Source organism: Typopeltis vanoorti, chromosome 15 (genome assembly GCF_054136105.1).
Source record: "Typopeltis vanoorti isolate ZY-2024b chromosome 15, IOZ_Tvanoo_1.0, whole genome shotgun sequence".
NCBI classification, from domain to species: domain Eukaryota; kingdom Metazoa; phylum Arthropoda; class Arachnida; order Uropygi; family Thelyphonidae; genus Typopeltis; species Typopeltis vanoorti.
In genome coordinates, this window is record NC_143563.1 from 119,000,933 (window position 1) to 119,027,515 (window position 26,583).

Genomic DNA, 26,583 nt, shown 5'->3' on the forward strand with positions numbered 1-26,583 from the left:
TATTAAGGATGTCGTATTAGGTGGCAGAAAAAACAAAATTTCACATTCGGGTGTTCTAAAATAGAATGGACAGGCACATTGTCTATAATCAATAAAACTTTAAAGTTCAGATTTTTTTCCATCAAACAGTGTTTAACTTATGGAACAAAACATTGATGGAACCATTCATTTTTAATAAATGGTTCCATCAATAATGTAATGGTTTTAATATACAATCTCCTGAAGCATTGCTGCAAAATAATAGTCAGATGACCCTTAGCTGCTTTAAAGAGACACCAACACTTTTTTGTAATTTCGCTATATAAGTTCTACTTGGTATTTTTCTACATTTTGTAGCGTAGAGTAATTCCTGATATTTAAAACATTAAGGGGAAGGGGTTCCCAAAAATTCAAGTTTAAGTTCATATGTATTGTACTAAAAAATGATAATTATAATTATAATGGAAATACCCTTTTTAACAAAACTGAAATGAAAAGAAATGTCAAAAATAAGCTCCATTTGAACCGCGTTAAATCAAAATATTCCGTGTGAAAATATCATTGTTTTTGTTTTCTGAACCATGTTATTTCGAAATCGTGTAAAAAAAAGCCGTGTAAAAAGATAATTAGCTGTATAATAAAAACACAAGGCAAAATAAGTAAAGAGATACAAATTAGTAATGGCATTAGACAAGGAGACTCTTTACGCACAACAATATTCAATATAGCAATCATCATTGTATCATCGTATGCTATGCTTTCGTGCAGGCCTACACATTTTTACCATGTAAGCTTCCATAAAGAACTATAGAGCAATTAATATTCTCTCTAATCTGTACAAAATTCTCACAAAAGTAATAACAAACAGGTTAACACCTCTTCTAGACTCATGAGTCTAAAACAAGCAGGATTCTGTAAAGGCTTTAACACAATTGATCATATTCATGCAGTAAAACAAATAATAGAAAAAGCAGAAGAAAACCAATTGCCTCTCTGTTTAGCCTTCACTGATTATGAAAAAGCATCTGATTCCATCAAAAATAATGCAATAATCAAAGCAATCCAGAATCAGAGAGTTCTTGGAGAATATATGGACCTCCTCCAGGCAATATACCTCACTGCAATAGCAACAATTCAACCGATAATAAAATATCAGTTGAAAAAGGTGTCTGACAAGAAGACTATCATCCAAAATCTTTACAGCAGCCTTCAAGAAATATTTAATAATATAAACTGGACAAACCTTGGTGTAAAAATTAATAACGGAAACTTAACACACCTAAGATATGCAGATGATATCATAATTTTTGCAAACACTCCAGAAGATCTTAATATAATGATAGAAGACCTATATCATGAAAGCAGAAAAGTCGGTCTAAAGATAAACAGAGAAAGAACTAAAATCATGTTTAATCATTTTGTAACAAAAAAAAAACAAAATAATAGAAAACAATTTCTTGGAAAGAGTCTCTTCATATACATACTTGGGTCATCTCATTGATCTAATCTGTGGACTCCAAAAGGAAATAAATAGGAGAGTTCAACTTGCCTAGAACGTATTCAGAAAACTGAAAAGCTTTTTTCAAAACAATGATGTCCCACTCTGTTTAAAAAGGAAGACATTTAACCAGTGTATATTTCTAGTCATCTCATATGGTTCTGAAACTTGGTCACTAACAAAAGCACTGGCAGATAAATTAACAACAGCTTAAAGAAAAATGGAGAAGTTGATGCTAGGCATCACATTAAAAGATAAGAAGCGAAACACCTGGATAAGAAGCCAGACCCGCATCACTGACATCATTCGTCACCGCAAGCAACTAAAATGGAAATGGGCCAGACATCTATCCAGAAGAGAAGATGAGCGATGGACCACCATACTAACAAACTGGATTCCTAAAGAAGGGAAACGAGGACGAGGACATCCTAAAAGAAGGTGGAGTGATGACTTGTCAAATTTTGTTGGGGAAAATTGGCCAACCATTGCCAAGAACAGCGAAAGGTGGAAAGAACTGGAGGAGGCCTTCATCCAGCAATGGAACAGAAAATGACTGAAAAGAAGAATAACCTTCCGTAACCGATAATCCCATGGAATAGGTTGGTTACTCCTTATTCCTGGTAGTATCTCATGTCTGTTTAAACGCGTGTTCACGGGGCCGGTTTGCCTGCTTTGCAGGAGGGAAAACCCCAGGATAGAAGGGTTCCCCCCCCTGGGGGGGAAAAATCCTGCTGTCCATGCCCATCTAACTTGGCTATTGCTGAGGAAGATCCTTAAGCTCTTCACATCGTCAACGGAAATCAAACCTAGGACACTCCTTCCCCAAGGCATATGGTTGTGAAGAGCTAACCGCATGGACAATATAACAATGCATGAAATAATACAAAAAGTTAATAAAATGCAAAATGCAGGATGAAAATAAATAATCATTTATTATTTATTTTCTATATATTATTTACATAAATATTAGGAAAGAACTTGACATTGTCAGCATCCAGGAATGTATTAGCAGAGCTAACCTCAAGTGGTATGGTCGCTTAAACAGAATGGGCGAGGAAAGTTCTCTGCCAGATTGACAGGAAAATGACCCAAAGGAAGACCAAGATATAGGTGGATTGATAAGGTACAAAGTGCCTTAGACGATAGAAATATAAGACCTGATAATGTTGGAGTCTTGACAAGTAACAGACTGATTTGGAGGAAAATTGTAGATAGGAAGTTAGTAATGATGTAATTTTTTCATGTAGTACTATCATATCCTATACACCCCTTGAGGGTACATGTCAGGAAATTGATGATGAACACTGTCTTGTATTCGGTGTTCAAAGAAACTAATATAGAACATGCTACAAGGTGAGGATCGGATATTGGGTAAGATGCTCCAGTCATTTCTCTACATTCCTTAAAATGTCTATGTGGAAGTCTCCTCCCAAAGTTTCTGCCTTTGAAACTTATGTAATCCCTCCGCGTGCGCACACACGCACGAATACACACACACGTGTATATATACATATCAGAATCAACAATAATTGAAGATTTGAAGAAAGTAAGAGAGGAAGAGTAAGATGTACTACAAATTTAAAAATCAATTCACTGGTTAACAAAATGTGAAACTACATCTAATCTTATCAAGCACTTTGAAACTAATAGTTCAGTTAAAGACCAGGTCAATCTACACTGGTCTTGCTTGTATGGAGATTGATGCCTTTCTTGGAAAAAAATAAAATAAAATCCTTCTGTGTGATGAATTAATTTTTAACGAGAGTAGCTGCTGTTTACTGGGAAAGTGAAAAATTGCAAACTAAAACTGTAAAGGTTGGCAACAATTCAGATTTCACTGTATGGGTTGGGATTTGTGTGCTGTATTTCGTGTGTGAAAAAAAAAAAAAAATAAATAAATAAATAACAAAAATAATAATCATAATAAATAAATAAATATATATATATATACACACCTAGTCTAGCCATAAATATTGTTACAACTTGAACAGTGCTTAAACCTTTAATCTATTAGTAAATCATTTACAGCTCTGAGCACAAACAAACCTCATGTATAATGCACATATAGCAGAACTCAATGTTCGAAATGTCCTCCTTTTGCCTTCATACATGTCTGAAGTCTGTGAAGTCACATATCGATGGTGGCATGCACACCATTCAGCAGATGTGCTCCCACTATCGTACACCAACAGATACGAGCCCATTCAACACTTCTGTGCATGCCACAACAGAAGGAGAATCCACTCAAATAATAGGGTAATCAATCAGTATTGTGGAATGAGTTGTTTATTATTACATGTCGGAAAATTAACTTCTCTTTTATGATCATTATAGTTTTTAAAGTGGTAACTAGGGGTGCTTAAGGATAAAGCGGTATAAATGAGAAAAGACCTCCACATAGCCTTTAAAGGAATGCGGAGAACTGACCAGGGATTCTGACCTAATGTCCAATTCTCACCTTCTCGTGGTGCACCCTGTTGGGTGTCTACCTGGATACTGAACGAACAAGGATAGGCTGGCAATTTGGGATTTAGCCGACCAAACTGTATTCTTATGGGGTTAAACCAAAATACAAAATGATGGTACAACGTGACAAAATTTCATGCCGGCTTGGGCATCGCCCCGGTTAAACAAGACCCCCTATTGCTTTCACCATGGAACCAGGGTGAACAGCAAAAAGTCAACTACTGGAATAAATCCTGAAACACACCCCAAATCAACATCACCAGAGTTCAAGATCAGTACTACCAACATAAGGAGATGGCAAAGAAATGGAGCTAGCTGAGGAATTGGATAAGTACCAGATCAACACAATAAGGGTGACCAAAACAAAAAAGACAAAATCTGGTGAGATCTTTCTGAGCAATAAATACAAAATGTTATATTCAGGCAATGACAATCAGGGAAAAGAAGGAGTAGCCATTGTATTCAACACTAAATATGAGGCTAATCTTGAATGGCAGGAAGTCTCAAGTAGAGTGATGTGGGCAAACATCAGAAAGGGGAACTGGACAATGAGACTTATTTGTGCCTATGGTCCAACAGAAGGTTCTACTAAAGTAGAAGTGGAAGAATTTTTTGAGGATTTAGAGAAAGCAGCTGACACAATGAAAAAGGAAAAGTTGGTCCCTGTTGAGGATATAAATAGCAGAGTAGGAAATGATTGTCAGATATACAAAACTTTATTGGGAAAATTTGGAGAAAAGACCAAAGCTAATAATAATGGCAAATACTTATTGAATTTCTGCTCAGGACATGGACTGGTTATTACCAACACCATGTTCCATCATAAAAATGTGCACAAATTCACACGGAGAGAAGAGGCAAGAAATAAGAAAAGTCTCATTGACTATGTTATTGTTGATAGTGATGTTTTCTCTCTGGTGCAGGACACCAGAGTGTACAGAGGATTTGAAATTGAAACTGATCAGTATTTAGTTTTGAGCAGGATAAAACTGAATTTCATATTGAAAAGAATAACATGTAAGAAAGTTTTAAAGCGAATAAAAGTTGAGCAGCAGCTCTCAGATGTGAACTGTAGACTAAAATACACAAAGAATATTGAAGAAAAAATGAAAGAGTTTGAGAACAGGAACCAAACCGTGGAGATTCAGTGGCAAGCCTTGAAGAAAACCTTGATTAATTCAGTCAGAAAGGCATGTGGTGAGGTTGTCTGCAAGGATAGAAAAATCAGAACATCATGCTGGACACAGGAAGTTAAAGAGGCAGTGAAGGAAAAGAAGAATGCATATCAAAAGTTCCCGGCAAATAAGTCAGCTTGTGCTCTTAGAGAATACAGAGACAAATGTAAGAAAGCTATACACTGTGTAAAACTAGCTAAACAAAAGTCATGGGAGGAGTTTGGCAAGAACATAGAAAATAAATATCAAGATGGCAAAATATTCTAGAGGTTGTTGAAGAAGCTTAGAAATGGAGGAAGGAGTACTGTAAAAGGAGTTAGAGATGATAAAGGTGACATGAAAATGGGAGAAAAAGATATCCTTGAAGTATGGAGTAATTACTTCGAGAAACTGCTAAATGAAACAAGCAGTGATGACAGCACAGTGATAAAAAATACTGACCAGGCATGCAGTCAGGAATACATATCCATACTTGAAGTAGAAAAAGCCATCAAAGGCTTAAAATGTGGAAAGGCAGCAGATGTAGATGATATTCGACCAGAAATGGTGAAGTATAGTGGTATAAAAGTCTTGCAGTTGCTGCACTGCATAGTTCAGAAGGCCTGGACTGAGGGACGAATTCCCGATGATTGGAGTAGAGCTCTCATAATACCCATATATAAAAAGGGAAATAAAACTGAATGTGAGAATTACAGAGGTATTTCCCTACAGAGTGTTCCTGGTAAGATTTATGCTAGTATACTTGAGAAATAGTTGAGAAGAATTGTGGAAGAAAAGCTTGGTGAAGAACAAGCTGGATTCAGGCCAAATAGAAGCTTTCAGGATCAGACTTCACTTTACGACAAATAGTTGAGAAAGCATGGGAATATAACAAAGATATGTATTTAAGTTTTGTTGATCTGGAAAAGGCATATGACAAGGTGTCAAGAGAAAACCTTTTCAATATGCTACAGTTATATGGTGTCAATGGAAAATTATATCAAGCAATACTTAGTCTTTATTTGAGTTGTAAGTCGACAGTTAGAATTCAAGGAAGTACAGGAAGATGGTTTGATGTTAAATCTGGTGTGAGACAAGAATGTACGTTATCCCTTCTGTTATTCATTATCTATATGGATCACATTATGAAGGAAAGTGGTATTAAACATGATATCAGAATTGGAGATGTTGATGTCAGCTCTTTGCTTTATGCGGACGATGTTATACTTATCAATAAATCCATTACAAGTCTGCAAGATTCCCTGACTAAATTGAATAACTGTTGTAATAGATATGGTATGAAGGTCAGCAATAAAAAGACAAAGACAATGAAATTAGGCAAAATCGTTGAAAATGGAGAACCTGTGGAACAAGTAAAACATTTCACCTACTTAGGCACGATTTTTAGTGAAGATGGTAAATTGAATATGGAAATAGACAACAGAATCAGAAAGCTAGTATGGTAGGAAGTCAATTGAATAAATTCATATGGAATAAGAGAGAAATTAGTCGGATCACTAAATTAGCTGTATACAAGACAGTGTTCAAACCAGTTTTAACTTATGGATCTGATAGCTGGGTCAGAAGTAAAACACTAGACCAAAGAATAGAGACCGCAGATATGAGAATCCCGAGAAAGATCAGAGGTATGAACAGATGGCATCAATAGCAATATCATATTAAAAACGATGATATTAGAAAAGAACTTGACATTGTAAGCATTCCAGGAATGTGTTAGCATAGCTAATCTGAGGTGGTATGGTCATTTAAACAGAATGGGCGAAGAAAGATTAGCAAAACAAGTGTTCTCTGCCAGGTTGGCAGGAAAACGTCCCAGAGGAAGACCAAGATATAGGTGGATTGATATGAAATGGTACAAAGTGCCTTAGACGACAGAAATATAAGATCTGATAATATTGGAGTCTTGAAAAGTAAAAGACTGATCCAGAGGAAAATTGTAGATAGGAAGTTAGTAATGATGTAAATTTTTCATGTAGTATTATCATATCCTGTATACCTCCTGAGGGTACATGGCAGAAATTTAATGATGATGAACTATTTTTCTTGTTTAACAGTTGGAAAATTTTACGTATAAATCATGTGCTTTTGCGTGCTGTTGACCAATTCATTCATTGCCTTATTTCTTTCTCCCCTTCAACATGAAATGACTCTTCTTGGCAGTCTGCCAAAGAGAGCTCTCGCTTCTGTGGCCGGACTATACTTGCTCCAAATCCACCTTCAAGCTGGCGATGTTGGGGTGTCGATTTCTTGCAGGATATTCTCTCAAGCTCTGACCGCAATTTGAAGTTCATTGGATTCAGATTTGGACTTCCAGATGGCCAATCGGATGGTGATATGTGGTTTGGCACATTCGCCTTCAACTACTGTTGTGTGGTCCTTGCCTTGTGTGCAGGGGCTGAGTCCTGTTGGAAGGTCTACTACTTATTGTGAAACAAGGTGCTGTACCACAGGTTCCAGGCACAGTCTTGATACACTTTGGTAGAAGTTTGGACCCCCCCCTTCTTGCAGAAATGCAACTTGGATACCCCCAGATACGTCACCTCCCACCAAACCATGACTGATGCAAGAGGATGACCTCTCTGAATCCTGGGTACCATGCCGCTACTTTGTGACCATCTGGAGCAAATACCTGATCGCTTTGGCAGTTAAATAACTCTTCAGTGGAGAAAATCTTCATCTGTGAAGAAGATTCTCTGTGTCTGTTGTTCGCATGCTGCTGGAGAAGTGCCTTTGATTTTATCACCCTCTGCTGCATAAGTTGTGGTGTTAGGAAGTATCCAGCAGAATGACGATAGGCTGTCACCTCCAGGTCATCAGTTAGTACATGTGACATGGTTCTGTATCAAACACTCATCTCTCACAAAATTACCTTCTGCATTCTAACAGGATTATGGTGGAGGCATGCCTTCACAGTCCTCACAAGCTGTTGTTTCCTAATGCAGTGTGGTCAGATATGTCTTCTGTATTGCTATAACAGTTAATAGTCTGATATGCACACATCCTAGTGTCTGCATTCCAACCTGGAGAAGTGCTATTATAGCTACATGGTTATCATAATCTTCGTACAGCATGTTAACCTGTACAGCTAGACAACTCTCTCTACTGATAAACACACAAATGTTGGCTGAGCAGGGGAGGGGTACAGAAATTGTAACAGTATTTATGCATGTACGCACGCGCACATGTGCACACACACACACATTTATTTATTCAAATAGTTTAACATATCAACTTTGTTTTTTCTGTTATGCATTGTATCATTTTCAATAAAGTTATGAAAATTCAAATATAAATGCACCTACTTTCACAAAAGTAAACAAAGAATTTTGGAGCATAAACTACTAATAATCACAGCTCTCTATAGAAAATATCTGAGTCTCCTATTGTTGTTCATAATACAGAGCTAATATCAAAGACTTTGCACAATACAAGTGCAATACTATAATGGAGTTAACTATAATTATACGAAATTGCTGAACAAAATCAGGTGTAGATAACTAACACATTCAAAGATAAAAAAAGAAATTATTAAGAATCACACCAAAACATACAATACACTCAATGCAGGTAAATTTAAGCAAGTGTAATATTGCTTTAGTACAAACAAAGCTTGAAAAAACAAAGAAGCTTACCTCTTCAGGATGCATGTCTTTCAACTTGATATCTTGAGAACGACTCACAGATGCAGAACGATGATATTCAACCAGTTCATTAAGTGAATTGAACTTAACAACCCAAAGAAAAAATTTCCCTTGAGTATCACGAAGCACCTTAAAATGCTGAACGGCATCACCACACCTAAAGGTAGAAAATAAACCACTTAGATATATTTTCTTTTAACAATATAATGCAGCAGGACCTCAGTGTTCATGATGTTATTATTTGGAGATTAGCTGTGCATAGTCAAGTTCTTCAGTGATTTGTAAATAACGTGATAACTAAAGAAAGTGACATCATTTTTCAAGAAAAAAAATGAGATGATGCGCTTTAATTATCATATGGTATTATGTTAAAAATATATTATATGCAGAAAAATATCAAAAGAAAAACCATATTTTTCAATATTCACCCCTCTGTCCAGAAGGACTGGACAGAGGGACGAATTCTAGATGATTGGAGTAGAGCTCTCAAAATACCATATTAAAAAAAAAAAAAAAAAAAAAAAAAACGGAAATAAAACTGAATGTGAGAATTACAGATGTATTTCCCTACTGAGTGTTCCTGGTAAGATTTATGCAAGTATACTTGAGATATGGTTGTGGAAGGTAAGCTTGGTGAAGAACCAGCTGGATTCAGGCCAAACAGAGGCTGCCAGGATCAGAGTTTTACTTTACAACAGATAGTTGAAAAATCATTGGAATATAACAAAGAAGCTAAAAGCACAATAAAGAAATTAATAGTTCACACTATACAGTTATAGCCGTCTGACTGTTTATAAAATTAAAAAATCAGAATGCAGATTCAAAGCAGTGCTAAGTTTAAACAATGCTGGATGATGCCACATTCTGTTGCTCACGATCATAATATCCGAGGTCTGACTGAAGTATATTTTTTTTATCAAAGCTGACCAAACTTGGTGTAGAATTAAGCCTTGGTTTTTATTGCGTTGTGTTGGACTTCTAAGCATGTTTGCAGCTTCTTTAAATTTCCTTATGTAACAGTTTTTTCTATATAAGACATCTTTGTTTTCTGTCAGAGTACATTATGGCCAGTGGAAGTGGTATGGAAAGCTAGACCTGATTTGTGTTCTCTTCTGTTTTGTACATCCTTTTGGTGTTCGTTCATGCGTATTTCCCCAGATCTTCCTATATGTCCTACATAGCAGATGCCGCAAGAACAATAAATTTTATAAATACCTGGCTTTTTTAAAGGATGATGTGGAGATTTCAGGGGATATAGAATTCTTGAAATTTTTTCCAGCGGCAGAAAGGCTACTTTGATGTTATGTTTGTTTAGTAATTTAGCCATATTGTCTGTAACATTCTTGAAATATGGAAGCATGATGGTGTTTTTGAAATCTTGTTTCTGTGGGATGCTTGTGGCAGGTGTGTGGAGGATTTTTTTGATAGTCTTGGGTACATAACCATTTTTTTTGAGGATCTGTGTTAAATATTCCAATTCTTCATTTCTCTGTGCTGGAAATATTATAAGCTCTGGCCCTCAGGGTTTTTATTAGACCTATTTTTTGCAAAGGATGGTGGTGTGAGGCCGCATTAAGAAATCTTCCTGTGTTGGTGGTTTTCTATATATTGAGAAAGAAAGTTTATTATCTTTTCATTGACTTCTAATAGGATGTAAAGAAAAGGAAGTTTTTTAAGTTCTTCTTGTTCTAAAGTAAATTTTATATTCTTATGTAAATTATTCAGGTAATTTTTGAAAGCAATGAGTTCATCTGTTGTTCCTGGTCAAATGATGAAAATGTCGTGTACATAGCGTAGCCAAATTTTTGGTTTTTTATGATAATTGATTAAAGCATTATTTTCAAAATGTTCCATAAATAGGTTAGCTAAAGCCAGAGAGAGGGAAGAGCCCATAGCCAATCCTTCTTTTTGTTCCCAAAATTTGTCTTGATACATGAAAAAAGTATTATTTATACAATGTTTATAAAGATCTACGATGTCCGGAGGAAAGAGGTCTTCAAGGAGATTCATAGTTTTGTTTCTTGGAACATTTGTAAATAGGCTGACAAACGTCCAAACTTGCTAAGATGTCTGAAGGTCCAATGTAAATATCTTTTACCTTCTCAATAAAATGTGTACTGTTCTTGATGAAAGAAGATGTTTTTCCTGTGTGAGGTAAAATCATGTAAGTGAGATGTTTTGCTAAATTAGAGGTCGGAGAGTCTCTTCCATCCACTATCGGTCTTAAGGGAATACCTATCTTATGTAATTTTGGTACACAATAAATTCTTGGAACTAATGGGTGTTTTGATTGTAGAGTCCTTTTAAGTTCTTCAGTCCAATTAGGCATCTTTTTAATTAGATCATTGGTTTTATTGTGAGCACGCCATGTGGGATCTCTGTCTAAAGGTCTATAGGTATTAGAATCTTCAAGAAGAGTTTTCATTTTATTGTTATAATCTTCAGAGTTCAAAACTAGACATTCATTAATATAAACAGTCAAATGGCTACAACTGTATAGTATGAACTATTAATTTTTTTTTGTTGTTTTAACTTTCAGTTACCTTTTACTCCTGAAGATGTGCAAGTGAAACGACTTACGAAACTTATTGGGTTTTATTTCTTTATTGTGCTTTTAGCTCAATAAAAAAAAAAATGTGATCCAATTACCGGAATATGCTTTATTAACTTCTAAACCACAGAAAACTCCACTTGCAATTAATGCTCACAGTGATGCTTTTGGTATAAAGTTACGCAACTAGAGAAATTACGTATTAAACATCTGAATTTCAAAAGCCGTCTTATATTCTTAATCCGATGCAGAGATAATGATATCATACCTAAGTTCATCCAAATCAAATTTGTATGCGTTCCATACAAATAAAGCTAACAGAATTTATCGAACAATGGACTAGCGATTCTGAGAGAAAGAATTTCAGCCATTTGATCAGAATTAGCACAAATTAGCTGAGATACATTTTCTCTACATGATGAGTTAGCCACATCTCTTCTGTCCAACCTGTGGAACAACATAGATATCATCACATAAAACAAAGCTGCAGCAATTTCTGATCGGAAGAAGCACTTTAATCAAAAAATTTAATGTTACTTCTTCATGAAAAACAAAAACACCTAGATTATTCCAAAGTAGTTATTAACCTTTCTTCAAGAGTCCTATCAAGAGCCGAAAAAAATCTACTCACGAAAGGTTTCAACTTTGCCTTAACACCACGTTTCCTAGCAAAAATTGACATAATCGTTCAAACAGAAAAAGGAATAAGAAATTTACCTGGTGATACATCAGATCTCATCAGCATACAGAGCACAGCTTTACTATTGCAAAGCAAATTACCTCAAAGGAACCTTCCTTACACAGAATACACATTCCTCAAAGAACTAAAATCAGACAAAAATATCGTTATCATCAAAGCAGATAAAGGAAATGCAACAGTAGTTTTGAACTCTGAAGATTATAACAATAAAATGAAAACTCTTCTTGAAGATTCTAATACCTATAGACCTTTAGACAGAGATCCCACATAGCGTGCTCATAATAAAACCAATGATCTAATTAAAAAGATGCCTAATTGGACTGAAGAACTTAAAAGGACTCTACAATCAAAACAACCATTAGTTCTAAGAATTTATTGTGTACCAAAAATACATAAGATAGGTATTCCCTTAAGACCGATAGTGGATGTAAGAGACTCTCCGACCTCTAATTTAACAAAACATCTCACTAACATGATTTTAACATGAAAGAAGATGTTTCTCACACAGGAAAAACATCTTCTTTCATCAAGAACAGTACACATTTTATTGAGAAGGTAAAAGATATTTACATTGGCCCTTCAGACATCTTAGCAAGTTTTGACATTTGTCAGCCTATTTACAAATGTTCCAAGAAACAAAACTGTGAATCTCCTTGAAGACTTCTTTTCCTCCGGACATCGTAGATCTTTATAAACATTGTATAAATAATACTTTTTTCATGTATCAAGACAAATTTTGGGAACAAAAAGAAGGATTGGCTATGGGCTCTTCCCTCTCTCTGCCTTTAGCTAACCTATTTATGGAACATTTTGAAAATAATGCTTTAATCGATTATCATAAAAAACCAAAAGTTTGGCTACGCTATGTAGACGACATTTTCATCATTTGGCCAGGAACAACAGATGAACTCATTGCTTTCAAAAATTACCTGAATAATTTACATAAGAATATAAAATTTACTTTAGAACTAGAAGAACTTAGAAAACTTCCTTTTCTTCACATCCTATTAGAAGTCAATGAAAAAGAAAATAAACTTTCTTTCTCAATATATAGAAAACCTACCAACACAGGAAGATTTCTTAATGCGGCCTCACACCACCAAATAGGTCTAATAAAAACTCTGAGGGCCAGAGCTTATAATATTTCCGGCACAGAGAAATGAAGAATTGGAATATTTAACATAGATCCTCAAAAAAAAAAAAAAAAAAAAAACAAGTTATGAACCCAAGACTATTAAAAAAATCCTCCACACACCTCCACCTCCTACAAGCATCCCGCAGAAACAAGATTTCAAAAACGCCATCATGCTTCCATATATCAAGAATATTACAGACAAGATGGCTAAATTACTAAACAAACATAACATCACAGTAGCCTTTCTGCCGCTGGAAAAAATTCCAAGAATTCTATATCCCCCAAAACCTCCACATCATCCTTTAAAAAAGCCAGGTATTTATAAAATTTATTGTTCTTGCGGCATCTGCTATGTAGGACAGACATGAAGATCTTGGGAAATACGCATAAACAAACCCCAAAAGGATGTACAAAACAGAAGAGAACACAAATCTGGTGTAGCTTTCCATACCACTTCCACCGGCCACAATGTACTCTGGCAGAAAACAAACATGTCTTATATAGAAAAAAACTGTTACATAAGGAAATTTAAAGAAGCTGCAAACATGCTTAGAATTCCAACACAATGCAATAAAAACCAATGAACTTCTAAACCACAGAAACCTCTACTTACAATCTTAATTTAAGTTTTGTAGATCTGGAAAAGGCATATAACAAGGTGCCAAGAGAAAAGCTATTCAAAACACTCCAGCTGCATGGTGTCAGTGAAGCATTATATCAAGCAATAATTAGTCTCTGTTTGAGTTATAAGTCAGCAAAAAGAATTGAAGGAAGTACAGGAAGATGGTTTAATATAAATCTGGTGTCAGACAAGGATGTATATTATCCCCCTTTATTATTCATTATCTATATGGATCAATTTATGAAGGAAAGTGGTATTAAACCTGATATCATAATTGGAGATGTTAATCTCTATTGTTCTGAATTTCAGCTCTTTACTTTATGCAGTAAAGAGCTGAAGAGATGATGTTATACTTCTATGCATAAATAAATCCAGCGCAGGTGTGCAAGATTCCCTGACTAATTGAATATCCATTGCAATAGACATGGTATGAAGAGGTCAGCAATAACAAGTCAGACAATGAAAATAGGCAGAAACATTGAAAACATCAACTGCATTGTGAATGGAGAACCTATAGAACAAGTAAAACATTTCAGTTACTTAGGCACGATTTTAAGTGAAGATGGTAAATTAAATATGGAAATGGATAATAGAATCAACAAAGCTGGTATGGTAGAAAGTTAACTGAATAAATTTATGTGGAATAAAAGAGAACTTAGTCAAAACACTAAGTTAGCTACATACAAGACAGTGTGTTCAAACCAATTTTAACTTAATGGATCTGAGAGCTGGGTTAGAAATAAAACACTTGACCGTAGACTGGAGACCACAGATATGAGATTCCCGAAAAAGATTAGAGGTATGAACAGATGGCATCAATGGCAATATCATATTAAAAACGAGGATATTAGGAACGAACTTGAACCTGTTAGCATCCAGGAATGTGTTAGGCGAGCTCATCTCAGGTGGTATGGCACCTAAACAGAATGGGACAGGAAAGATTAGCAAAACAAGTGTTTTCTGCCAGGTTGGCAGGAAAAAGACCCAGAGGAAGACCAAGATATAGGTGGATCGATACAGTAAAAAGTGCCTTAGAAGATAGACATATAAGATCTGATAATTTCCAAATAGAAAAAACATTTTCTATTTGGCCTGAATCCAGCTTGTTCTTCACCCAACTTTTCTTCCACAATTCTTCTCAACTGTTTCTCAAGTATACTTGCATAGATCTTGCCAGGAACACTCAGTAGGGAAATACCTCTGTAATTCCCACATTCAGTTTTATTTCCCTTTTTATATATGGGTACTATGAGAGCTCTACTCCAATCATCGGGAATTCGTCCCTCAGTCCAGGCTTTCTGAACTATGCAGTGCAGCCAATGTAACTTTTATACCACCTTACTTCAGCATTTCGGATCGAATATCATCTGCTCCTGCTGCCTTTCCACATTTCAAGCCTTTGAATGGTTTTTTCTACTTCAAGTATGGATATGTATTCCCGACTGCATGCCTGGTTAGTGTTTTTTACCACTGTGCTGTCATCACTGCTTGTTTCATTTAGCAGTTTTTCAAAGTAATTACTCCATACTTCAAGGATATCTTTTTCTCCCATTTTCATGTCACCTTTATCATCTCTAATTCCTTTTACAGCACTTTTACCATTCCTAAGCTTCTTTCAAGAACCTCCAGAATATTTTGCCATCTTCTTGATATTTATTTTCTGTTCTTGCCAAAGTCTTCCTATGACTTTTGTTTAGCTAGTTTTACACAGTGTCTAGCATTCTTGCATTTGTCTCTGTATTCTCTAAGAGTGCAAGTTGACTAATTTGCCAAAAACTTTTGATATGCTTTCTTCTTTTCCTTCACTGCCTCTTTAACTTCCTGTGTCCACCACGGAGTTGTAATTTTTCTATCCTTGCAGACAACTTCACCACATGCCTCTCTAGCTGAATCAATCAGGGCTTTCTTAAAGGTTTGTCACTGGAACTCTAAGGTTTGATTCCTGTTCTTAAACTCTTTCATTTTTTCTTCAATAATTTTTGTGTATTTTAGTCTACAGTTCACATCTGAGAGCTGCTCAACTTTTATTCACTTTAAAACTTTCGTACATGTTATTCTTTTCAGTATGAAATTCAATTTTATCCTGCTCAAGACTAAATAGTGATCACTTCCAATTTCAAATCTTCTGTACACTCTGGTGTTCTGCATCAGAGAGAAAACATCACTATCAACAAAATAGATATGTAAATCTGAGATCCACAATTTCATTTTGTGCATGATACAAATGTGAAAGAGGGTAGCGAACTGCTTCCAAGATGGAGGATGAAGGATATTTATTTCTCTTATGCACTTTTTACCTTAATATAAAGGGAAGAAGTCCCCCCCACCCCAGGACACTTGAAGCTTTTGACCAAATTTCTTATGGTCTGATTTCAAGGTGACTAACATGGCAATGGCATGCAATTTTCTGATGAAGAGTCATAGACAGATATCAAACAATGCTATTGCGTCCGGGGCAGTCGATGTGTCCGGGGCTGCAGTCAGGGATCCTGATGATAAATATGCTACGAGAACTCATATTAACATTTTGCAACTCAATATCAATGGTACCCAGAGGAAAAATGGATGAATTTAAATACATGCTTTACAAAAACAATATCTATATAGCTTGTCTACAAGAAACAAAACTGAACAAAAATCTGAATTTCAGCATTAAAGGATACACAGTTCTTAGGAAGGGTAGAGAGAAAAGAGAAGGTGGTGGGCTTGCTATACTTTTGAAGACCCCAGTAATCAAATTCAAAGAAATCACCATAAATCAATATTTAAATAATAACAGTTCGAAGGAAGATCAAGCTGTTGAAATACACCTACCAAACCATTCTATTTCAATCACAAACGTCTACCACCCTGATAATACAAATATTGATACATACATCATTGAAAAGCTAAGTGAATCTCCAACTACAACCATTATACTTGGCGAACTAAATGCAAAAAGCCCAACGTGGGGCTCTCCCCCGATTTAGACAATAAAGGTCAACAATTGGAAGACCTCTACAGATTTGGAACTCACAACAATTAACAATGGACAGCGCACCTATCTCTCTAAAACTAAGGAAATTGAATCTGCTATTGACATCACAGCTATTAATAATAGCATTGCATCAAGTGCACAATGGAAAATTTTGGGAAATGCCATCAGTGACCCATAATAACAACACTAAACTTCAAGATTGATCAAGAACAGCAAATCAAAAGGGCATGGAAATTCAGAAAAGCCGACTGGACAAGGTTTGCTCAAACCTTGGAGAGCTCTGTCAAGATGAACCTGTTTCTGGAAACCTCGACAGAATATTACAAATCCTTACTTCACACATCAGTAAAGCTGCCAAAGCATCAATACCAAGAGGCAAGCGGAAAAATTTCATGCCAGCTGGGGCGTCGCCCGGTTAAACAAGGCCCCCGTTGTTTTCACCAGGGAACCAGGGCAAACAGCAAAAAGTCAGCTACTGGAACAAATCTGAAAACAAACCCGAACTCAACATCACCAGAGTTAAAGATCGGTACTATCAACATAAGAAGCCCGAATGGCAAAGAAATGGAGCTAGCTGAGGAATTAGATAAGTCCCAGATCGACATAATAGGGGTGACTGAAACAAAAAAGACAAAAACTGGTGAGATTTTTCTAAGCAATAAATACAAAATGTTATATTCAGGCAATGACAATCAAGGAAAAGAAGGAGTAGCCATAGTATTCAACACAAAATACGAGGCTTATCTTCTTGAATGGCAGGCAGTCTCAAGTAGAGGGTGGGCAAATATCAGAATGGGGAATTGGACAATGAGACTTATTTGTGCCTATTGTTCCACAGAAGGTTCTGCTAAGATAGAAGTGGAGGAATTTTTTGATGCTTTAGAGAAAGCAACTGACACAATGAAAAAGGAAACGTTGGTCCTTGTTGAGGATATAATTAGCAGAGTAGGAAATGATTGTCAGATATACAAAACTTTATTGGGAAAATTTGGAGAAAAGAGCAAAGCTAACAATAATGGCAAATACTTATTGAATCTCTGCTCAGATCATGGACTGGTTATTACTAACACCATGTTCCAACATAAAAATGTGCACAAATTCACATGGAGAGAAGAGGCAAGGAATAAAAAAAGTCTCACTGACTATGTTATTGTTGATAGTGATGTTTTCTCCCTGGTGCAGGACACCAGAGTGTACAGAGGATTTGAAATTCGAAGTGATTACTATATAGTCTTGAGTAGGATAAAATTGAATTTCATATTGAAAAGAATAACAATTAAGAAAGTTTTAAAGCGAATAAAAGTTGAGCAGCTCTCAGACGTGAACTGTAGACTAAAATACACAAAGATTATTGAAGAAAAAATGAAAGCGTTTGAGAACAGGAATCAAACCTTGGAGATTCAGTGGCAAACTCTGAAGAAAACATTGATTGAGTATGCCAGAGAGGCATGTGGTGAGGTCGTCTGCAAGGATAAAAAAATCAGAACTCCCTGGTGGACACAGGAAGTTAAAGAGGCAGTGAAGGAAAATAAGAAAGCATATCAAAAGTTCCTGGCAAATAAGTCAACTTGTGCTCTTAGAGAATACAGAGACAAATGCAAGAATGCTAAACACTGTGTAAAACTAGCTAAACAAAAGTCATGGGAGGACTTTGGCAAGAATATAGAAAATAAATATCAAGAAGGTGGTAAAATATTCTAGAGGTTGTTGAAGAAGCTTAGGAATGGAGGAAAGAGTGCTGTAAAAGGAGTTAGAGATGATAAAGGTGACATGAAAACGGGAGAAAAAGATATCCTTGAAGTATGGAGTAATTACTTTGAAAAACTGCTAAATGAAACAAGCAGTTGACAGCACAGTGGTAAAAAACACTAACCAGGCATGCAGTCAGGAATACATATCCTTACTTTGAGTAGAAAAAGCCATCCAAGGCTTGAAATGTGGAAAGGCAGCAGGAGTAGATGATATTCGACCAGAAATGCTGAAGTATGGTGGTATAAAATTCTTACAGTTGCAGCACTGCATAGTTCAGAAAGCCTGGATAGAGGGACGAATTCCCGATGATTGGAGTAGAGCTCTCATAGTACCCATATATAAGAAGGGAAATAAAACTGAATGTGAGAATTACAGAGGTATTTACCTACCAAGTGTTCGTGGCAAGATCTATGCAAGTATACTTGAGAAACGATTGAGAAGAATTGTGGAAGAAAAGCTGGGTGAAGAACAAGCTGGATTCAGGCCAAATAGAAAATGTCAGGATCAGATCTTCACTTTACGACAAATAGTCGAGAAAGCATGGGAATATAACAAAGATCTGTATTTAAGTTTTGTCGATCTGGAAAAGGCATATGACACGGTGCCAAGAAAGAAGGTATTCAATACGCTACAGTTATATGGTGTCAATGGGGCATTATATCAAGCAATACTTAGTCTTTATTTGAGTTGTAAGTCAGCAGTTAGAACTGAATTAAGTACAGGAAGATGGTTTAATGTTAAATCTGGCGTGAGACAAGGATGTACATTATTCCCTCTGTTATTCATTATCTATATGGATCACATTATGAAGGAAAGTGGTATTAAACATGATATCAAAATTGGAGATGTTAATGTCAGCTCTTTGCTTTATGCGGATGATGTTATACTTCTAAATAAATCCGCTACAATTCTGCAAGATTCTCTGACTAAATTGAATAACTGTTGTAATAGATATGGTATGAAGTTCAGCAATAAAAAGACAAAGACAATGAAAATAGGCAGAATCATTGAAAATGTCAACTGTGTTGTGAATGGAGAACCTGTGGAACAAGTAAAACATTTCAGGTACTTAGGCACAATTTTTAGTGAAAATGGTAAATTAAATATAGAAATAGACAACAGAATCAGCAAAGCTGGTATGGTGGGAAGTCAGTTGAATAAATTCATATGGAATAAGAGAGAAATTAGTCGGAATACTAAATTAGCTGTATACAAGACAGTTTTCAAACCAGTTTTAACTTATGGATCTGAGAGCTGGGTCAGAAGTAAAACACTTGACCAAAGACTAGAGACCGCAGACATGAGAGTCCTGAGAAAGATTATAGGTGTGAACAGATGCCATCAATGGCAATATCATATTAAAAACGAGGATATTAGGAAAGAACTTGACATTGTCAGCAGCCACGAATGCGTTAGCAGAGATAATCTCAGGTGGTATGGTCACTTAAGCAGAATGGGCAAAGAAAGATTAGCAAAACAAGTGTTCTCTGTCAGGTTGGCAGCAAAATGACCCCGAAGAAGACCAAAATACAGGTGGATTGATACGGTACAAGTGCCTTAGACGATAGAAATATAAGATCTGATAATTTTGGAGTCTTGACAAGTAACAGACTGATTTGGAGGAAAATTGTAGATAGGAAGTTAGTAATGATGTAATTTTTTCATGTAGTACTGTCATATCCTGTACACCCCTTGAGGGTACATGGCAGGAAATTGATGATGATGATGATGATGAACAAAGAAAATAGAACAGCAAATTTGGAAGTGCAAACAAGAGAAATGGGCAGAGATTTGCAGTACCCTGGATCCAAGAAAAGACAGCCAACACTGGAACATTATTAGAATCTTAGATAACAATATCAAAAAGGAGAACCAACAGAAAACAAACTTCATCAAAAATGCTGGGAAACAAGCTATTACAGATCAAGAAATTGCAAACACACTGGCAAAAACCTATTCAAACAACTCCAAACTTCAGCATAACAGAGAGAGAACAAGACCCTCAATAAACTCACAAGTAAAATACTAAAACAATACTAAAACAAACCAAACTAATGACATGTTCTCCGAAGAATTTACACTAAAGTGAACTGAATTCATCAATCGAGAAAACTGCACCTAATAAATCTCCTGGTAATGATCTTATCTTTGGTCATGTGGTCAAACACCTTGGCAAAAATGCCAAAGAACAACTTCTGAACATTCTCAATACTTCTTGATGAACAGGCAAACTTCCATAAGAATGGAAAAAATCAGTTATTGTACCCATCCTGAGACCTGACAAAAATGCTGCAGAATGTCAAAGCTATAGACCTATTGCATTAACTAGCATACTCTGTAAAATTACTGAAAGAATCATACACTCCAGGTTCATGCACTGGCCGACAAAAAATAAGAAAATTAATTACTACCAAACTGCCTACAGAACCCATCATTTGACAACAGATCAGTTATCCCACTTCTGCCAAACAAAAATAGACTCATTTCAGGAAAACCCCACAAAAAAGACAATTGCCATATTCCTTGATATGACTGCTGCTTTCGATCGTGTTTGGATCAAAAAATTAATACAAACAGTACATGATATTGTAATTAGAGGAAACGCTTTAATCTGGATTGCCGATTTCATTAGAGGAAGAAAGATCCAAGTCAGAATCAATGCAGCAATATCAAGAGAGTGGAGAACATGGGCTGATATTCCCCAGGGATCACTACTCAGTCACTTACTATTTCTTCTATATGTCAATAACATTCATCTGTACCTTACAGAAGACACTAAAGTAACTTGCTATGCAGATGATATAGCTATCTGGCACACTAGTGCTAAAAATCGAACTTGACAAAACAAAACTAATCACCTTTAGTACAGACAGGAAAAATAGACATTCCTACAATCCCAAAGTCATGATCAACAACAAGCTAATTGAAAAAGTCATAAATCCAAAATACCTTGGTATTTCGCTTGATCAGGAATTACGTTTCGCACAACACATTTCTAACACTTCCAACAGAACTCTAAAAAAATTAAATATACTGAAAAGGCTTTGTGGAACAAATTAGGGTGCAAAGCCAAAAATCCTCAAAACTACTTACACTACACTAATAAGGCCAATAATGGAATATGAAGCACCTATCTGGTCACCTTCGGCCTCATCAGTAAAGAAAAAAATTAGACAAAATACAAGCAAAAGCATCCAAGATTATCATTGGTGTAGTCTCATCCACTAACAACATCAGAGCCCAACAGGAATGTGGGCTTGACCTGCTGGAGGACAGACGAAAATTTGCCACCATAAAATTCATAAATAATATCAGAAGCGATCATATCTCCCTAAAAACTTATGAACACTGGAATCAAAAATGCAGACTCCACAGATCATCAACTTTACAATATGATGACACTATCAGGAAGGAAATAGGTCTTGATCAGCTAAATGCCCACATAAATGAAGAACCTCTATTTTCCAGTCCTTCAAATACCTCCATAAATATAAACCTTACCAAACTCTGTACAAAAAAAGAACCAAAAGAATGCTCAAAGAAAAAAGGCCTAAATACTATCAACCTTCTTTCATCCTCCAAACAGGTTATTTGTTATACCGATGAATCGTCAGACACCAATATGATTAATGGAGGTGCTGGTGTTCTCCTTCTACTTCCGAAAGGTGAAAAACTTTCAATAAAAGTTGGATCTGGGAGAATCGCTTCCAATTTTACCAGCAAACTCTACACAATAAATAAAGCACTTGAAGTCTACTTAAAATTATCATCATCTCAAAAATTTGAAGGAATTATAATTTACAGTGACTCAAGATCAGCTATGGAGGCAATCAAAAATGGCAATACCAAGCTCACACAAGACATCCATAAACTCTTTCCTGCTCATGTAGACATTGATTACAATGAAGCAGCTGATAAATTAGCAAAAGAGGCCAGAGAACTCAACCAAGAAACTCACTTTTGCAAGTGCATTGGCTGATGCCAATGCACTAGCAAGATCTGAACTAATTCCACTGAAATCAGTGATACAACATCAATTTCCCAAAATCAGTGCTGACAGAAAGACCTCCACCAAGATAGCAAGACTATGAACAGGACATTACAGAGGAATGAAGATCAATACAGATGATACAAGAACATATAGAAACTGCAACAACTGCCCCAATACTGAACTGACACCAGCTCACATCTTTACCTGTCCAGCAATTACAGCAGCCTTGCAAGAAATAGATTCTAATCCTAAACAACAGCTCTGTACAAACAAAATCATTGACATAGCCAAAGCAGTACAAGGAGCACACGGAAACATCTAAGACTCTTCAAAGGACAAGACAACAATAACAACAACAACAACCTTAATATAAGGGGTGCTTAAGGGTCAAAGCTGTATAACTGAGAGGAGACCTCCACATAGCCTTTAAAGGAATGCAGAGAACCGACCAGGGCTTCTGACCTAATGTCCAATCCTCACCTTCTCGTGGTGCACCCTGTTGGGTATCTACTTTGATACTGAATGAACGAGGATGGGCTGGCAATTTGGGATTTAGCCGACCAAATTGTATTCTTATTGGTTAAACCAAAATATAGAATGATGGTACAACATGACAAAATTTCATGCCGGCTGGGGCGTCGCCCGGTTAAACAAGGCCCCCGTTGTTTTCGCCAGGGAACCAGGGCGAACAGCGAAAAGTCAGCTACTGGAACAAATCTGAAAACAAACCCCAACTCAACATCACCAGAGTTAAAGATCGGTACTATCAATGTAAGAAGCCTGAATGGCAAAGAAATGGAGCTAGCTGAGGAATTAGATAAGTACCAGATCGACATAATAGGGGTGATTGAAACAAAAAAGACCAAAACTGGTGAGATCTTTCTGAGCAATAAATACAAAATGTTATATTCAGGCAATAACAATCAAGGAAAAGAAGGAGTAGCCATAGTATTCAACACAAAATACGAGGCTAATCTTCTTGAATGGCAGTCAGTCTCAAGTAGAGTAATGTGGGCAAATATGAGAATGGGGAACTGGACAATGAGACTTATTTGTGCCTATGGTCCCACAGAAGGTTCTACTAAGGTAGAAGTGGAGGAATTTTTTGAGGCTTTAGAAAAAGCAACTGACACAATGAAAAAGGAAAAGTTGGTCCTTGTTGGGGATCTAAATAGTAGAGTAGGAAATGATTGTGAGACATACAAAAATATTTTGGGAAAATTTGGAGAAAAGAGCAAAGCTAATAATAATGGCAAATATCTGTTGGATTTCTGCTCAGGACATGGACTGGTTATTACTAACACCGTGTTCCAACATAAAAATGTGCACAAATTCACATGGAGAGAAGAGGCTAGGAATAAGAAAAGTCTCATTGACTATGTTATTGTTGATAGTGATGTTTTCTCCCTGGTGCAGGACACCAGAGTGTACAGAGGATTTGAAATTGGAAGTGATCACTATTCAGTCTTGAGCAGGATAAAATTGAATTTCATATTGAAAAGAATAACATGTAAGAAAGTTTTAAAGCGAATAAAAGTTGAGCAGCTCTCAGATGTAAACTGTAGACTAAAATACAGAAATATTATTGAAAAGAAAATGAAAGAGTTTGAGAACAGGAATCAAACCTTGGAGATTCAGTGGCAAACTCTGAAGGAAACATTGATTGATTCTGCCAGAGAGGCATGTGGTGAGGTTGTGTGCAAAGATAAAAAAATCAGAACTCCCTGGTGGACACAGGAAGTTAAAGAGGCAGTGAAGGAAAAGAAGAAAGCATATCAAAAGTTCCTGGCAAATAAGTCAGCTTTTACACTTACAGAATACAGAGACAAATGTAAGAAAGCTAAACAGTGTGTAAAACTAGCTAAACAAAAGTCATGGGAGGACTTTGGCAAGAATATAGAAAATAAATATCAAGAAGGTGGGAAAATATTCTGGAGGTTGTTGAAGAAGCTTAGGAATGGAGGAAAGTGTGCTGTAAAAGGAATTAGAGATGATAAAGGTGAAATGAAAACAGGAGAAAAAGATATCCTTGAAGTATGGAGTAATTACTTTGAAAAACTGCTAAATGAATTAGTAGCAGAGGCTCTACCAATCGACCAACCTTTGCCGGCAAAGGTTGGTCGATTGGTAGAGCCTCTGCTACTAATGGCTCAGTTAAGTAAGTTTGAGCGCGTTTAGTAGTTGGAAGGGGGCCAATCGTTCGATGCTGTCGGCACACTCTCCCTCGATGAGTCTTTGGACTCCCTGGAGGTGTCAAAATAATAATAATAATAATAATGAAACAAGCAGTGATGACAGCACAGTGATAAAAAACACTGACCAGGCATGCAGTCAGGAATACATATCCATACTTGAAGTAGAAAAAGCCATCAAAGGCTTGAAATGTGGAAAGGCAGCAGGAATAGATGATATTCGACGAGAAATGCTGAAGTATGGTGGTATAAGAGTCTTACAGTGGCTGCACTGCATAGTTCAGAAAGCCTGGACAGAGGGACGAATTCCCGATGATTGGAGTAGAGCTCTCATAGTACCCATATATAAAAAGGGAAATAAAACTGAATGTGAGAATTACAGAGGTATTTCCCTACTGAGTGTTCCTGGCAAGATCTATGCAAGTATACTTGAGAAACGGTTGAGAAGAATTATGGAAGAAAAGCTTGGTGAAGAACAAGCTGGATTCAGGCCAAATAGAAAATGTCAGGATCAGATCTTCACTTTACGACAAATAGTCGAGAAAGCATGGGAATATAACAAAGATCTGTATTTAAGTTTTGTCGATTTGGAAAAGGCATATGACAAGGTGCCAAGAGAGAAGCTATTCAATACGCTGCAGTTATATGGTGTCAATGGGGCATTATATCAAGCAATACTTAGTCTTTATTTGAGATGTGAGTCAGCAGTTAGAATTGAAGGAAGTACAGGAAGATGGTTTAATGTTAAATCTGGTGTGAGACAAGGATGTACATTATCTATATGGATCACATTATGAAGGAATGTGGTATTAAACCTGATATCAAAATTGGAGATGTTAATGTCAGCTCTTTGCTTTATGCGGATGATGTTATACTTCTAAATAAATCCGCTACAAGTCTGCAAGATTCTCTGACTAAATTGAATAGCTGTTGTAATAGATATGGTATGAAGGTCAGCAATAAAAAGACAAAGACAATGAAAATAGGCAGAATCATCGAAAATATCAACTGTGTTGTGAATGGAGAACCTGTGGAACAAGTAAAACATTTCAGCTACTTAGGCACAATTTTTACTGAAGATGGTAAACTAAATATAGAAATAGACAACAGAATCAGCAAAGCTGGTATCGTGGGAAGTCAATTGAATAAATTCATATGGAATAAGAAAGAAATTAGTCGGAACACTAAATTAGCTGTATACAAGACTGTGTTCAAACCAATTTTAACTTATGGATCTGAGAGCTGGGTCAGAAGTAAAACACTTGACCAAAGACTAGAGACCGCAGATATGAGAGTCCTGAGAAAGATTAGAGGCGTGAACAGATGGCATCAATGGCAATATCATATTAAAAATGAGGATACTAGGAAAGAACTTGACATTGTCAGCATCCAGGAATGCATTAGCAGAGCTAATCTCAGATGGTATGGTCACTTAAATAGAATGGGAGAGGAAAGATTAGCAAAACAAGTGTTCTTTGCCAGGTTGGCAGAAAAACGACCCAGAGGAAGACCAAGATATAGGTGGATTGATACGGTACAAAGTGCCTTAGACGATAGAAATATAAGATCTGATAATGTTGGAGTCTTGACAAGTAACAGACTGATTTGGAGGAAAATTGTAGATAGGAAGTTAGTAATGATGTAATTTTTTCATGTAGTACTGTCATATCCTGTACACCCCTTGAGGGTACATGGCAGGAATTTGATGATGATGACCTTAATATATGCCGGAAGAATTTTGTGACTTATAATGTGCCTAGTTGTTCCAGTATCAGCTCTTGGAGAGGGGGGAGATTACATTTATGCTAAAGTACACACAGTTTTCTGTGTCAAAGGCCTGACCCCGATATGTTAAAGGTCCCAGAATTTCAGGTGATTAATGGTTTGCCACACCATTTAAAAAA

General features: G+C 36.3%; 1 protein-coding gene across 7 annotated transcripts in view; it reads right to left on the reverse strand.

Annotated features, from left to right (window-relative positions):
• The window catches only part of drk (growth factor receptor-bound protein 2 drk), a 230,243-nt gene that overhangs the window by 4,328 nt on the left and 199,332 nt on the right, over positions 1–26,583 (reverse strand). For all 7 annotated transcript variants that reach the window (XM_090405856.1, XM_090405852.1, XM_090405855.1 and 4 more), the window contains one exon: positions 8,751–8,916. In XM_090405856.1, the coding sequence (XP_090261982.1) occupies positions 8,751–8,916 (166 nt within the window). The remainder of the gene's footprint in view (positions 1–8,750; positions 8,917–26,583) is intronic.